The following is a 14,739-nucleotide window of genomic DNA, read 5'->3' as shown; positions in this document are numbered from 1 at the left end:
GATCGGTCCTCATAGCAAGTTAAAAAAAACATTTTGAATACAACATGGTTTGCTCACTTCGAAATTTTTTTTCCTTGAATTATCCAGCTAATGGTTGCATTTTCAGATTAATGTTGCATAGATACAGGCTATAGAGATTTTTTTTTTTAACATGGGCTCAGAAAGGGAGAAGTGTGTCCCAGTTATATAACACACTGATGCATATTGTCATCTGTTTTCAATAAGCATTTAATCATTCTTTCCAAAGGCCTCTTAACTCAGCTAGATTTTTACAAAGTAATGAGTGCTTTATTCCTCGGAAAATATTTCTAATGGGTATAGGACAATATCGTTACATAGTGTATCTATTATAGCAGGAGTACATTTTGTTGTTAGGAGACTTGGCAAAGCATAAAGACTGTTCTGAAATTGAAATATTTCCCCCAGATGTTTGATTGCCTAAGTGCAGGCTATATTAAGGAGCAGAAACAAAACAACCTTTGTGGTTTCACAGCCGTCCTATCACAGCACAAACTCTTTTATAACCACTCTGAATACAAATGTAATTTGTTTCATCTAGTGAAGAGGCCATGTCTAGCTTCTGACTTCTATGAGTAAGTTCTGATCATCAATCTGATCATTGTATTACATATTAAACTTGTATTTGGTTGGCAAAGCAAGTCCTTGGTGTTCTCTGGTTAAGATTTTTAAATATTCGCTTTAGTTAAAATAAGCTTGCATCTCTGGATGTTGATTTGAATTTGCACTTTCTGCGCCTCTCTTTAGAGGTAAAGCTTCTGCATCCCCCCCTCACCCCATCCCACACCCATCCCTACAATTTGACAACACTTCACTTTTCAGTCAAAAAACAACCTTTACGACTTAAACTTTTAAGTTAAAAGACTTGCCTTTAGTAGAAAGCCCATTCTAAGCTCTCTATTTCTTTCTAGGTTTATAATCCTAAATTTCCAGCAGGAATCACTCAGCTATTCACCCTCCAAATGCCTGAAATTAGGGAAGAACCCGCTGTAATCTTTCTTTATCTGCTTTCAGTTTTTGTGGTCACCTCCCTAAACGTCACAACCCTCGGTCTGAATAATACTAATTTAAAATCTGTGCTGAGTGTCAATCTTCTGATCTCATATTAACCAAAACTCTCTTTTTAGGATTATCAGGAACATTGGTCTCAATACGAAAGTACCCAATCAAGCAGTGTACCAAGAAATCCATCTTCTGAAACAGCTAGGGGCCAGCAACCTTCCAGAAAACCAGCCAAGCCCAAGAAGAGAAAACAGCATAAACACCAGAATGGCCCAAAGTCCTTCATGACTGAAGAGGTGGTTGTCAGTTCAGGAAATCAGGATAACTCTCCCAGACAACAACAAAATCGAAATAAGCCTATTGATACTTCAATAAAGCACGAATCAACTGTGACCGTGAATGCCTCGGAGAGTGAGGTACAAGACTCAAGTGTACTCAGGAGCCAGAATCCCCAGGTAACCTCCAATCCATTTGCTCTACCAAAACAGGCTTTTGACAAGGTATTCTATAAAAACTCTACTGGATATTACTCAGGGCTGAATGTCCACAGAGAAAGAGGACGCAAAGATCAAGAAGAGAAAAGACTTTTATATCAGCAGCCATGCACCAGCACTCTTTCCAATATGGACTTGAACAACCTTAATGAACTTTCTAAGAGACAAGTGCTGCTCCTGGGGCCGAAAAGCTCTCAGTCTGCCTATAACACAAATGTCCATGGACCCACTGAAAACAAGAAAAAAGTCCAACAGCCTTATACAGAGACAAAATATAAGAACTTAGAAATGTTATGGTAAGAAATCCCTTTTCTCAAGTAGTTTTGTTGTTGTGGTTGTAGTATTTGGCCAGGGCTGGGTTTGAACCCACCATGTCTGGTCACAGGGCCACATCATATGGGGCCAGTGCCCTACTCCCTGAGCCACAGGCACCACCCTTTTCTCAAGCAGTTTTCCAGAGGAGAAAGGAGATGCTGCTGGAGAAAGACCAGAGAGGGAGGAAGGGGAAGGGGGGCTTGTCAGGGTGGCCAAGTCCTCGACTCCGGTTCCTGCCGAAAGCAGTCCAATTTCAAAGTATTTATTTTCCTCTTCTCTGCCCGTCTACTTTTTTCACCTGTAGTTAAGCTAGAAGTTGGAGGGGGTGGGGGAGAAAGACAGAGGAACCCGGTCCAAAAAAACCTCAGTGTGTTTCGAGGGTTGCAAGTAATGTTGTAAGGAAATAAAGGCTCTCTGACACTGTGCCGGCCGATCCCAAGAAAATAGTCTAAAATACAGAAAAAATTACATCCCTATAGAAACGACCGCAAAATCCAACAATAGGGAAATGGTTAGATAAGTTATGATATTTAGTATCTTGTAGTCATTCAAAATTATGGTTATGAGTAACTTATTCTATAAAAAGGAAATATAAGGTATCGAGTGAAGGCGTTTGAGCTCTACTGTGGTTAAATGTGCCCACAAGAAGGAAAAATCACCAAAACTGCAGTCCTTAGATCCAAGATTTCCTCAAAGAGGTGGGGCATGGTGGGTCACACCTGTAATCCTAGCATTCTGGGAGGCCCAGGTAGGTGGATCTCCTGAGCTCAGGAATTCGAGACCTGCCTGAGTAAGAATGAGACCCTGTCTCTACTAAAAATAGAAAAAACTAGCCGAGCATCATGGCGGGCACCTGTAGTCCCAGCTAATTGAGGCTGAGGCAAGAGGAGCTCTTGAGCCCAAGAAATTAAAGTTGCTGTGAGCTATAATGATGCCACGGCATTTTACCCAGGACAACTGAGTGAGACTCTATCTCAAAAAAAAGAACAAAATCCATAGCTTCAGGTAATCCCAAATCTACGTTGGTTTAAATTAACTTTTTGTTTTTGGTCCTTGGAGATTCCTGCCACTCTTAGAAATTCAACTATGTATTTTCAGGATATTTGTTTGCTTTAATTCAACATCTGTAGGTATTTTGTAGACATTTTAGAAGGTCTTTGGTTTTCAAAATGGTGTTTTTCCTATGCTGAATGCACCATATTAAAGTTCAAACTAACAGCTAGAATGTCCTAAAGAAAGAAAAGAGAAAGATACGAAGATAAATAAGAAATTAATGTATTCATGAAAAGGTTAAGCTAAAGGCTATTCATATGATTTGGGGGTGATAACTACATTAAATCAATGGTTCGCAAAGACTTTTATGCTAGAGATCTTACGTGTCCAAGTTTTATTAATAGATTTTTCTGGGTTTTTTTTTTTTTTTCCATTAAGGAAATTCCACTCTTCCTCTGACAGCCAGCCTGTCAGGGCCTCTCCAGACTCAAGGCTCACTCAGATCATGGAGCAGCACCAGCAGGCCCTAATCCAGCTGACTGAGGTGCAGCCGGGTGAAGAGGCCTCATCCAGCGTCACCCTTCCACCCATACTGTCAAGGGTAGAAAGCGAATCCCAGCTCAGGTCGGTGAGAAGCCAAAGAAAACAAATGAAAATCGGCCGTAGCAATTCTGAAAGTTACCTGTTCCAACTGGATAAAGGGAAAAAACATAGGAGAAGAAGCAGTGTTAAGGTAATTAAAGCATCATTGTCTCATGTAACCTTTAAATTTCGGGAAGACCAATGGGCCTTGGTTTTGCTTCCCCTGAGTACAGTCCTGGAATAGGGATGGTCATCAGCAAGATGCTGCCACATGGTGGCCCTTCCCTCCAGCCTGTGCTGCTCCCTGGCTTTCCCTCCCCTTCTTTCTAGAAGTTGTTGCTGCCAGGATTTCCATTCCACCCTCCTTTTTGAGTCATCTCAGGGGAGGGCTACATTTACAGACAGACAACGATCCTCCTTCAGTGAAACTTCCGCACCCCACCCCAATCCCTACTCTAGCCTGAGTCTCCCCAGGTTCATTCTCAGATCTGAAATATGAGAACATAGGGTCGAGTGAGTGACTCCCCGGCAGGAGGGTGAGGGAGGCAGAACTGGGCACAGGGAGAGGTGGACAGATGCGGCAGGAGCCTCCGCCAAGGCACAGAGGAATGCAAAAGAGAACACATTTCTTAACCTGTAGACAAACAGACCGCCGAGAGGATGGTGGAGAGTTGGCAAAGAAGAAAGACGGAGAGAGCATTTCAGACAGGGGGACCAGCGTGAACAAAGGTTCTGAAGCTGTGACATGACCCCTGCTAAAGACATGGAAAGTTGAGAGGTGTGAGCAGAGAGGTAGGGAGGGACTGGGTCTTAAAAGATCTTGTTCTCCATTCAAAGAAGAAGGACTTTATAAGCCAGAAGGGAACCACTGGGGAAGTCTGAACATGGTCAGATTTGTACTATCTGGCTGTGGTGTTGGGAGCAAGATATCCAAGTAAACAGGACTGTGAAGTCAGAGGACCCTCCCATGGGGCCTTTAGAGAAAAAAAAAGAAAAGCAGGGGACTAAGATACTATTAGATTCTTGTTTCATAAATCAAATTTTGTAAACTAGACCAGGAAACTGGGCAGCACACACATTATTATTGTATAGGGGCATGTCTTCAGAACTTTGGAACCAACACATGGTCAAGGTTGAGGACAGCCCGTTTACTCTGGAGTTTATAGATTGCCACAGCCTAAGAGTGAGCTCAAGCCTTTATGTCATTTTCTTAGTTATTGTGTTAAGACATTTATATTCTACTTTTAAAAAGATTCACTTGTACCCTTGAAAGATAAAACCATAGAGGTGATCCCTCCAATCACCCTTCCTCCACCCATCCACCTCCCTCTTCTCCCCTCCCCCTCCCCATAGTCTTAGGCTATAATTAGGTTATAGCTTTCATATGAAAGCTATAAATTAGTTTCATAGTAGGGCTGAGTACATTGGATACTTTTTCTTCCATTCTTGTGATACTTTGCTAAGAAGAACATTTTCCAGCTCCATCCATGTAAACATAAAGAGGTAAAGGCTCCATCTTTCTTTGTGGCTGCATACTATTCCATGGTATACATATACCACGCAACCTTTTAAACTCAACTCTCAGTCAGCAGAGTTTAGTGGCGGTCAGGGACTCAGTCACTCCTAGGTTCTCACCTCAGCACTGTCACCCGGTATCTCTGTGACTTGGGCAAGTTATTAATGCACCTGAGCCCGCATTTCCTCATAGGCACAATTAAAATTATTCTTTCCCTTTGCTGATTTCAGGTGATGTCAAATGAAACAGGTACTAAAACCTTACCTTAGTCCCTAGCGCAGAATACACTTCAACTAACCGTGTTTCTTTCCCATCTTCCTCCTTTTAGTAATTTGAATTTGTGTTTTACTGAGAAAAGTGAAGTACCCCAACAATAGTTTGTACCACCAGAAATCTGAAAGCACAGGAGGGTGGGGAAGAGGAAGGAGAATTTCCAGTTATTGCATCCCTGACCCTCTTTCCCACTGGGAAAATCCATCCGCTCCTGGTTTCCATCAGCGATGTTGCAATGCCTATGTGTCCACTGTCTCAGTCCAGCTGCTTCAGCCTCCATCTGACAAACACACAGAAGCACCCTTTGTCCTGTAAGCTATTCCAGAAGGTAAAATGAGCTATTTGTATAGGACAGCAGGTAGCCGGGGCACCAGACAGAGGGAATCATTATCCAGGTCATGCCCATTTGCTAGTCCCATCAAATCTCGCAGTTTCCAAGGGAATCGCCCTGAATCACATTAAAAATTTGAGGATTTGTTAAGATAATAGGCCCAAGTACCCTTCCTCTTCTCCTGGCAGTTTGGTTGTGACCGATTTATGAATACTAGGCATTGTCCATGCCATTTAAATCCAGACATCAGACAGTAGGAGATTAACATAGTGCGAAGGATGACAAAGGTATAAAAGCATCTGTTGCAACCCAGCACAAAATAACTGCTTAAGGGGCTCTGACAGCTGACCGTAGTGGGCTGGAGTAATTAACTCACGTGTCTGTTGTCACAGACAATCCGGCCGTTGCTGCCTGGCTGCCTCTAAGAAGAGGTTTATTTGGATTAAGTTTAGCAACTGCGGAGCAAATTTCCTTCGCTCGCTGTTCCCCCGCATCTCAGGCATTGTTTCTTGTCCCGTTTTTCACCAACTTTCTCACACTTACACATCTGAGGAATTTTCTGGAGAATAGCTCTGCAGTGTCCCCCCCCCGGCAGGCCAGTCCTCATAGAACAGTCAACGTCATTTCCAAGTTGGGCACACTGCGTCCCAACTTTATGATTAAAAATCTCTCCTGGCTTGAGAAGAATTGTGATTGACGATCTACTACTGGTATAAACCTTCCACAGGGCAAGTCCAGCCACGCCATCATCTGCTAAAGCTGTCGACTGTGAACCCCCGTGCAGAGGGGCTGGGCTGGTCCTAACACTCCTGAGACAGTGCCAAGGTCTGTCCATTTGTGTGTATCTTGTGCAAACACTAGCAGCTAATCCCATCAGGGATGTGTTGAGTGCACACAATTTGTTCCAAGACTATCATTGTTGATGTATGTTCTTTTTTTTCCTTTTTGGCATCAAGCTGCTATGACATTTTAATTTTGTAACAGCCGAAGAGTAGTTAATCAAAGTAAATTCTGGGGATTTAAAGAGACAGAAAGTAAATTAAGGATTTTCCAGGGCTGGAGGTGGAGGTGGGGGAAAGGGAGTGACTGCTAATAGGTCCAGAGGTTCTTTTGACAGTGATGAAATTGTTCTACAATTGAGTTATGGTGATGTTCCCACAATTCAGCAACTGTACTAAGAACCATTGAGTTGTACAACTTAAAGTGGATGCATTTTGTGGAATGTAAGTCGGATCTTAATAAAGCCGTGACAAAGACTTCTGATGGAGAGAGATCAAACAAAATCTCAGCGCTGAGAACAAATCAAGATTACTTGCACCCAACTGAAATGGAGCTAGGAGTTTTCATTGCCAGTCACCCAGAACAAACCCCGTTTGGAGCCATCACGATCCCTTGAGAAATGTCCCTTTGCTATAAGCACTTCATCCTATAAAGGGATCAACAGCGTTTGGAGTTGGCCCCTGTGGGCCACAGTCTTGCCCCTTTGGGTCAGTATGGGATGCCAGACTCTCAGCTCTGCTCTGTGATGGCCAAGATGTCTCTTGGAGGGGACTGTAAAGAGCCGTGGCCAGAGGGGAGCAGGCAATTATACCTCCCTCCCAATGTGTCTATTGTGAGTCAGTGGAATGATTAAAAGTTAAGCTGCTTCAAACCAAAGATGTGATTTGCGGGCACTGATCATTTCTTTCTCATCATCCTTGAACAAATTGGATTTATGGCTCGGATATGGAGGGGATCCTTCCTTTTCATTATTGGTTTTCTTTGGCAAATAGTAATTCGGTGATTACCCTACGACGGCACACATGAAAGAAAGAGTAAATTTGCTGTTGCAAAGTGTTAAGTCATCTGAGTTCACTCACCTATTAACTGCAAAGGTTTTAAAGTGTGATAATACCCAGTGTAATCAAGGTTTGGGCAAAAAGAGCAATCTTATTGCTCCATTACTAATGCAAGTGTTAACCGCTGGCCTTAAAGATGTTCATCTTGTCTGAGTAATTCTACTGCTATTATCTTATCTCAGAAATAATCAGAGTGGTCCACAAACAATGCTCTCCATAGGATATCTTAAACGTTCAACCTTTAGAGGATTAGCACCACAATCCAGCTATAACTAGATGACAGGACGTTATGCATAAAAAACACATTTTTGAAAACCATTGAGTGATAGGGGAATACAGTGGAATGTTAAAGTGCTTAGTGAAAAAAATAATTTATAGCATACAAACTTTACAAAACAACTTTGTAACAACTTTACGACTTTAGACAACTTTATAAAACTGAACAGACAGCAAAAATGAATGGGAAGAAGGTATAATGGTCTTGCTGGGTGGTGACTTCTGTTTCCTTAAAGGAGATTTGTGATTTTGAAATGCCTTCTTGTTGTTGTTGTTGTTGTTGTTGCACTTTTTGGCCAGGGCTGGGTTTGAACCCACCACCTCTGGCATATGGGGCCAGTGCCCTACTTCTTGAGCCACAGATGCCAACCTTGAAATCCCCTTCAATAAATAATATACCTTCCATATGCTTTAATGTTACTAATTACTTAATGATTTTTTAGTTCAAAGACTTCCTTAAGAAAGAATCTCCTCTCACATTTTAGAATTAGATGAACTGAAAGAATTTTAGCCATAAATATTCAACATTCTAATGGAGCAAATTCTATTAAAATAGAATTTTTTTTTTGACACAGAGTCTCACTATGTCACCCTCAGTAGAGTGCTGTAGCATCACAGCTCACAGCAACCTCAAACTCTTGGGCTTAAGTGATTCTCTTGCCTCAGCCTCCCAAGTAGCTGGGACTATAGGCACCTGCCACAATGCCTGGCTATTTTTTGGTTGTAGTTGTCATTTTTGTTTGGCAGGCCCAGGCTGGATTTGAGCCTGCCACCTCCAGTATATGTGGCTGGCACCCTAGCCACTGAGCTACAGGAGCTGAGCCTGTTAAAATAGAATTTTTGAGGGCGGCGCCTGTGGCTCAAAGGAGTAGGGCGCTGGCCCCATATGCTGGAGGTGGTGGGTTCAAACCCAGCCCTGGCCAAAAACTGCAAAAAGAAAAAAAAAAGAAATAGAATTTTTGATTCTGTAGTACGCAGCGTTGCCTATATGGCACATTACTTTGGCCCTTTGAGTTATGACTCTAAAGCACTGAAATGTTAGAAATAATGTCTTCAGCTGCTGGTTACAACAATTTCCAAAATATGGGTTCATTCGTCTTACATATAATTAATCCACAAGTCAGTGGTTGCTAGCACTGATGATTCCATAGCTCAAAACATCAAAATTTTACCCGAGGAGGGAAAAAAAAATTTTTTTAACCGGAACCAGTATTTGTGTGATTCTCTTGATTTTTTGTTTTTCCTGGCTATAGATTGCTATTGCAGCTCCAACTTCAAAAATCACCTTGACATATGAGGCTAGAGAAAAGGCAAGAGGCAGGGCCATGCCCACAGACTCATGAGCTCTGTGTTGGGGAGTCTGGGGGAAAGAGTATTTGGGATTCAACCATCTATAGTGGGAGGTAACGGTGATTCTGAGTTGTCAATAGACCATTATGAGCAGGACTCATGTTGTAATGTTGGTGCAATGCGTATACATAGGTTCATTTTAAAGATTGGTGAGTTATATGCAGTAATTATACTAATATGATAAAATGTCCTATTTTAGGTCTCTGCTACATCTATCTTAGATAAGTGCAAATTAGGCCAGGCATAATTTGTGTAGTACTTGCATCTACAATCCTAACAATTTAAGAGACTGAGGTGGAAGAACCACTTGAGCCCTGAAATTCGAAATCAGGCTGGGCAACATAGCAAGACCCCATCTTTACACAGAAAATAATAAAATAAAACAAAATAAGCTGGGGAAGGTGGCATGCACCTATAGCACCAGCTACTCAGGAGGCTGAGGCAAGAGGCCTTTGAGCCCAGAAGTTCAAGGTTGCAATGAGCTATGACTGTATCGCTACACTCTGGCCTGGACAACAGAGCAAGACCTTGTCTCCAAAAAGAAAAAGAAAGGAAATCACAAATTAGACATGTTGGATATCTTAGGACTGAATAATTAAAAGGAGCTTCTAAGTTTATGAAAATCCTGTGCCTTGTCGTCACCGTATAGACAGGTAGTATCATTCAGTCACCACACAACAGCTGCCCCTTCAATATGGCTAGTTTTTCTCCATCTTTAAGCATAAATTGAGATGCTTAGATGCCATCCAAACCATCTCTCTGGTATTGTGGTTCCTACCTTTTGCAAGAAAGGAAACCAAATTAATTAACAAACCGAAAGAAAAAAAGCATCTGGTTTCCCCACAAGGCAAAGTTGCAAGTCTAAAACTTCAGTTTTGATTTTGAAAACAGTAGTTTGAGGACTGTCTTAAACTCTGTCAGAGTCAGGAGAACATAAGGTTTTCCTTGCCTCATTAGGCTCAAGTGTCATAATCTAATAAATAAATTCCTTCACTCTCTTGCTCTGTGCTTCTAAATGTATAATACTAATAAGAGTTACTAGGGCAGCGCCTGTGGCTCAGTGGGTAGGGTGCCGGCCCCATATACCGAGGGTGGCAGGTTCGAACTCGCCCCAGCCAAAATGCAACAAAAAAATAGCCAGGCGTTGTGGTGGGTGCCTGTAGTCCCAGCTACCCAGGAGGCTGAGGCAAGAGAATGACCTAAGCCCAAGAGCTGGAGGTTGCTGTGAGCTGTGACACCACAGCACTCTAAGAGGGTGACAAGTGAGACTCTATCTCCAAAAAAAAAAAAAGAGTTACTATATACTGGTAATGTTCTGTGTGCCCTTCAAAATATCTAAAATCACACTGACTGAACAAAATAAGTTTCTCAGTGTGTCTTGACAAGACTCTTAAATGCTCACTTTCAGGTGGTGCTGGTAGCTCAAAGGGGTAGGGCACCAGCCCCATATGCCGGAGGTGGTAGGTTCAAACCCAGACCTGGCCAAAAAAACTGCAAAAAAAAAAATTATACTTGCTTTTCCTTTAAAAGCACCTGTTTTCTCCCAAACAACCAACAGCAAAATTATAAAGGTTGCTACCTTTCTTCTCTATTCACTATCTCTAATGAGCAATGCTATGAAGTCACTGGAGAAGGAACTCTCTTTTCCAAGCGCTGTACTTACCTCATGTATTTATATCGCTTCTTCCAGGGAAGTCATTTGGCTGAGCAAACTGGCTGAGACTGGGCATAATGGTAACAGCAGCAGTGGCAAAGTAGTAATACATATGTTATATTAAAATTGTTAATGACAAAACAGCACATCAGTAGCTTAAACATTTTTATTTATAGTTTTCAAAGTTTCAATTTTCTTCATTGCAGAAGTGGAAACATCAACACATGTTAGTTAACCAGCTGCAAATCACCAAAGAGACCGTTGTCCATAACTACCATTAAAATGGAAGAACCGGCTTGGCCCCTGTGGCTCAAGTGGCTAAGGCACCAGCCACATACACTTAAGGTGGTGGGTTCAGTTCCAGCCTGGGCCAACCAAACAATGATGGTTGTAACCAAAAAACAGCCAGTCATTGTAGTGGGCACCTGTGGTCCTAGCTACTTGGGAAGCTGAGGCAGGAGACTTGCTTGAGCACAGGAGTTGGAGGTTGCTCTGAGCTGTGATGTCACAGCACTCTACCCAGGGGGACAGCTTGAGGCTCTGTCTCATTAAAAAATAAATAAATAAATAAGGAAGAACCACCAGGAAATACACCCATTCTCTGACAGTGCATGGGGGCTTCCGTTGCTTCATTTTCCTTCTTACATTAGGTGGCTATGACAGCATGGGGAGGGGGGACACACACGTCCTTAAAAGAAACTGTTTCTCTGGTTGTATTTTTAGAGTTCCAAGCTGAAAAGTTATCAGAAAAGAGACGTGAAGCTTGGTGGCCTCGGACCTGACTTCGAGTCTATCAGAGACAAAGTGAGTGAAATGTATACACAGTGTCTCCGGTCTTGACTTGGCCCTTCTGTTTTAGTAAGCTGTATAAGGAGGCAGCCCCAGAATTAGGCTCTCATCCAAATGTCTCACTCTGAATAGAGACTCTTCTGAAATAGCATTGGCGATAGAGACCCAGACACTCCTTTCACCATAAAATAAAAATACTTAGCCCATGCTGTTACACGTACCCATCTTTGAGTGAGTAGTTTTGAAGGCCTGTCCAGGAAAAGAGATGTGTCTGTTATGTGGTTGTCAGTCTTTCCTGATAGAGTTATCTTGATAATTTTGAAGAGTGGCTACAGAGGAGACACTTAGGGTAAGAGTTTTTCAACCCCTGAAAAGTGCACCCACTTTATTCTCTTTCCTCTAGTGAAAGGGGATCTTCATTTAATGTGTTTTAACTGCAGTTGCACTCAAGGCATAAAAAGAGAGTACGGTTCAAAGTTGGAAGCAAAAATGAAAATAAATTGGGTAAATGCAACAAAGAAGGGGCTGAATGTGACTTAGCCACTGTTAAGGGAACACCGGGCCTGCCATGGCAGTGATGTTCCTCCTCTCAGGGACTGTTTTCAGGAGAAACATTAAGTTAACCATTTCGCTGCTGCCGCCTTACGCAGGGTAGGCCCCATTTCCCCTGTGCTGCTGATACAAGCTAACCAACTCTCTCAAATCAGACTTTAGAGAGCAGAAAAAACTAATATGACCCGTCACTCATCCCAACTTTGATTCTCTGAACAGATGCAAAAACTAATACAGCAAAAAGAGTACGCAAAACAAGTGAAAGAATACAACATGAAGACACTCTCTGTCCTGTCAAAACCGCAAACAGCAAAAACTGAAAGTAAATCTTCCATCCCTCGGCAGAAGGTAATGGATAATCACGCTGTGATTGATGGATCGTTTATATCTTTATTACGTATATCTCTATTTACATTTCCAGTATCATTTACATTTTCAATCAGAATTAAAATAAAATTTCATTAGCTCTTACAAAATAATTTCCCCACATTTGGGGAACACAGATGGTTTAGCTACTACCATTCCCGAGGCCACCATCACTCACAGACAGTGTCGCAGTCAGGACACACACCGGCTGTAAGGTTGGCCTCTCTGTTTCCCCCTGAAGTTCACTGTCTCCACATCTTTTCTTCCACGTATGGTAGCTTAAGTTTGTCGCCCAGAAAAATTCAACAAGGTAGTTTCTTAGAAGAAACTAGCAATCCCCATTAACCCTCAGTTTCATTCAGTGTCATCAAATAAATTCTTAAGGAAACTGCCGTCGTTTTGCTGTTTCTGTGTCAAAGAAAAGACCTGGATCGTTTCTTTCAAGTCCATTGCCCTACACTTTTCCATAGGGCTCATAATGCATAGGTTCTTCTATTGAAGAAAAATGATTTCAAGAAATACAGAATGTTCTCCCTCTCAGATGTCACCCAGCCATCAGTGTGGGGACACAGGGCTTCACAATGCGAGTCTCTGCCTCTATTGATCGCTCCAGTCCCAGGAAGGACAGGGACCCTCTGCAGGAGGAACAAGTGATCCTTTGGTGCCTCTAGGAATTTGTACTTCATGTTCCTTTTCACGGACCATCATGTTTTCTATTTATTACCTTTCATCCTCAGACCTTGAGGACCTCAATTCGCTTGATTGAGTTTCCATGATGCCACTTTTTCTTTTGTCTCCGGTCCATTATTTTTTCATGAAGAGCTTCAAGGCAACAAATCTATAATTAAAAATTCCTGTAGAACCGTTTGAGATGTTTTTCTTCCCCTTCCAGGACCTAAAATATGATATCCATTCTCCATTTCCGCCATCAATCAACTCTTATTTAAATATAAAATGAATATAAAAACAAATTTAGAAATTAATAATCTCATTTTCATGGTAATGCCTTTCAGAAATGACATCACTGGGGAAAAAAAGCCTTCCTTTTTTCAGCATCTAAGTTTCTAGAGATATAATAAAGAAAGAAAAAAATTCAACCTCTAATGCTTTCTCCAGCCTAGGAACAAGAATAGCCAGTGGAATAATTGGGGCTCAATTTGTATCAACTACAGTGATGTCCTTGGTCTCAAGCTATAACGAGTCCTCTTTGGATAGGGAGGTCTGTTAGTATCTCCTTAATAAATGTTTGAGTTTAATAAAAACTGCCAAAAATTAAATAAATTAAACACACAAGAAATCTATTTCCAAACACTTGAATGAGACTCGATTTTATAAAGAAAACATTCAGAAGACACTGCATGCATTGACCTTCAACGCTTTTCTTCCCCCTCCCCCCGCCCCAGCTATATTAGTTCATGGCCAATTTATTTTGTTTAAACTGTGCATTACATTGCATTTTTCATTTGAACTTCATTTTCACCTGTAGTTTCAGTGAGCTTTTGCGGCAGTAGTCTCCATTTATACATCATTAATAAACATGTCTTAAGACCAGATTTAATTTAAGGAACCTAGGCTCATTTCCTGTGTGAAATAAAATGTCATCTTTCTGCTTTTAGGCTTTGGAATATGCTAAGACCATCCCCAAACCCAAACCAGCCAATCTGACTGATCAAGCGTCAAAGGAAAAAAAAAATCCAACCTACGCCGCCGGCAAAGAGGAAAGTTTACCTGAAATCTCACTGCTGGAATTACTGCAGAGCAGACACGAAAGGGAAAAACAGGCTGTGGCTGCTTTCAAAGTCCTTCACATCGTATAGACAACGTTAGGTAGGAGACGCCAAGCGCTCCCGGAAGGGACGGGGAGAGCGGAATCTCCACCCCACCTGTCGGCCCTGGGAGTGACGGTCTAGCGTGCCCCTTACCGTCATCCAACAATATCGCCCACGTCTGCTTTCCGCAAGACTTAAAATAGGGGTCCGATCAGATTTTAGTGCCATATTTTACTTTCTAGGAAGCAAAAAAATTTTCAATGATTTAATTTCAAGTCCATTAGGATTGGGGCTGAATAAGAACCAGGGAATAATAAAGCCTTTGGTTTCATATTGGATCTTTTGATTTCTTAAAACTATCTCTACTCTCCCTTAGTGTAATGAAAATCTTGAAGTTACCCAGAAGTGAACTTACCTACTTGTCTTTCTCTTCTTAATAGGGAAATAAAATATAAACACTTCAGTTTCTCCTCAAACGAACTCAATTGGGCTATTCACAAGTAAATTTTGAGATAACACTTCAAAAAATGACGGAAATATCCAAGTCTAGCGAAGGGTTTCCATACAAAATTGAATAAAATGGAGTTAATCTAGATGAAACCACTCAAATAGAACAAATTC

The 14,739-nt window shown here is 41.7% G+C and overlaps 1 protein-coding gene across 1 annotated transcript in view; it reads left to right on the top strand.

Moving 5' to 3' along the window:
- The window catches only part of JHY (junctional cadherin complex regulator), a 51,171-nt gene extending 36,779 nt beyond the window's left edge, over positions 1–14,392 (top strand). The window contains exons 4-8 of the mRNA XM_003796796.2: positions 1,146–1,810; positions 3,261–3,555; positions 11,366–11,446; positions 12,203–12,331; positions 13,966–14,392. Of these exons, the coding sequence (XP_003796844.1) occupies positions 1,146–1,810; positions 3,261–3,555; positions 11,366–11,446; positions 12,203–12,331; positions 13,966–14,166 (1,371 nt within the window). The 3' untranslated portion in view covers positions 14,167–14,392. The remainder of the gene's footprint in view (positions 1–1,145; positions 1,811–3,260; positions 3,556–11,365; positions 11,447–12,202; positions 12,332–13,965) is intronic.
- Positions 14,393–14,739: the final 347 nt, after the last annotated feature.

This window comes from Otolemur garnettii, unplaced genomic scaffold (assembly GCF_000181295.1).
Source record: "Otolemur garnettii isolate 467f Iridium unplaced genomic scaffold, OtoGar3 scaffold00108, whole genome shotgun sequence".
In the NCBI taxonomy this organism is placed as follows: Eukaryota; Metazoa; Chordata; class Mammalia; order Primates; family Galagidae; genus Otolemur; species Otolemur garnettii.
The sequence above is the reverse complement of the archived record's forward strand: the minus strand, read 5'-3'. Positions and strand labels throughout refer to the sequence as shown.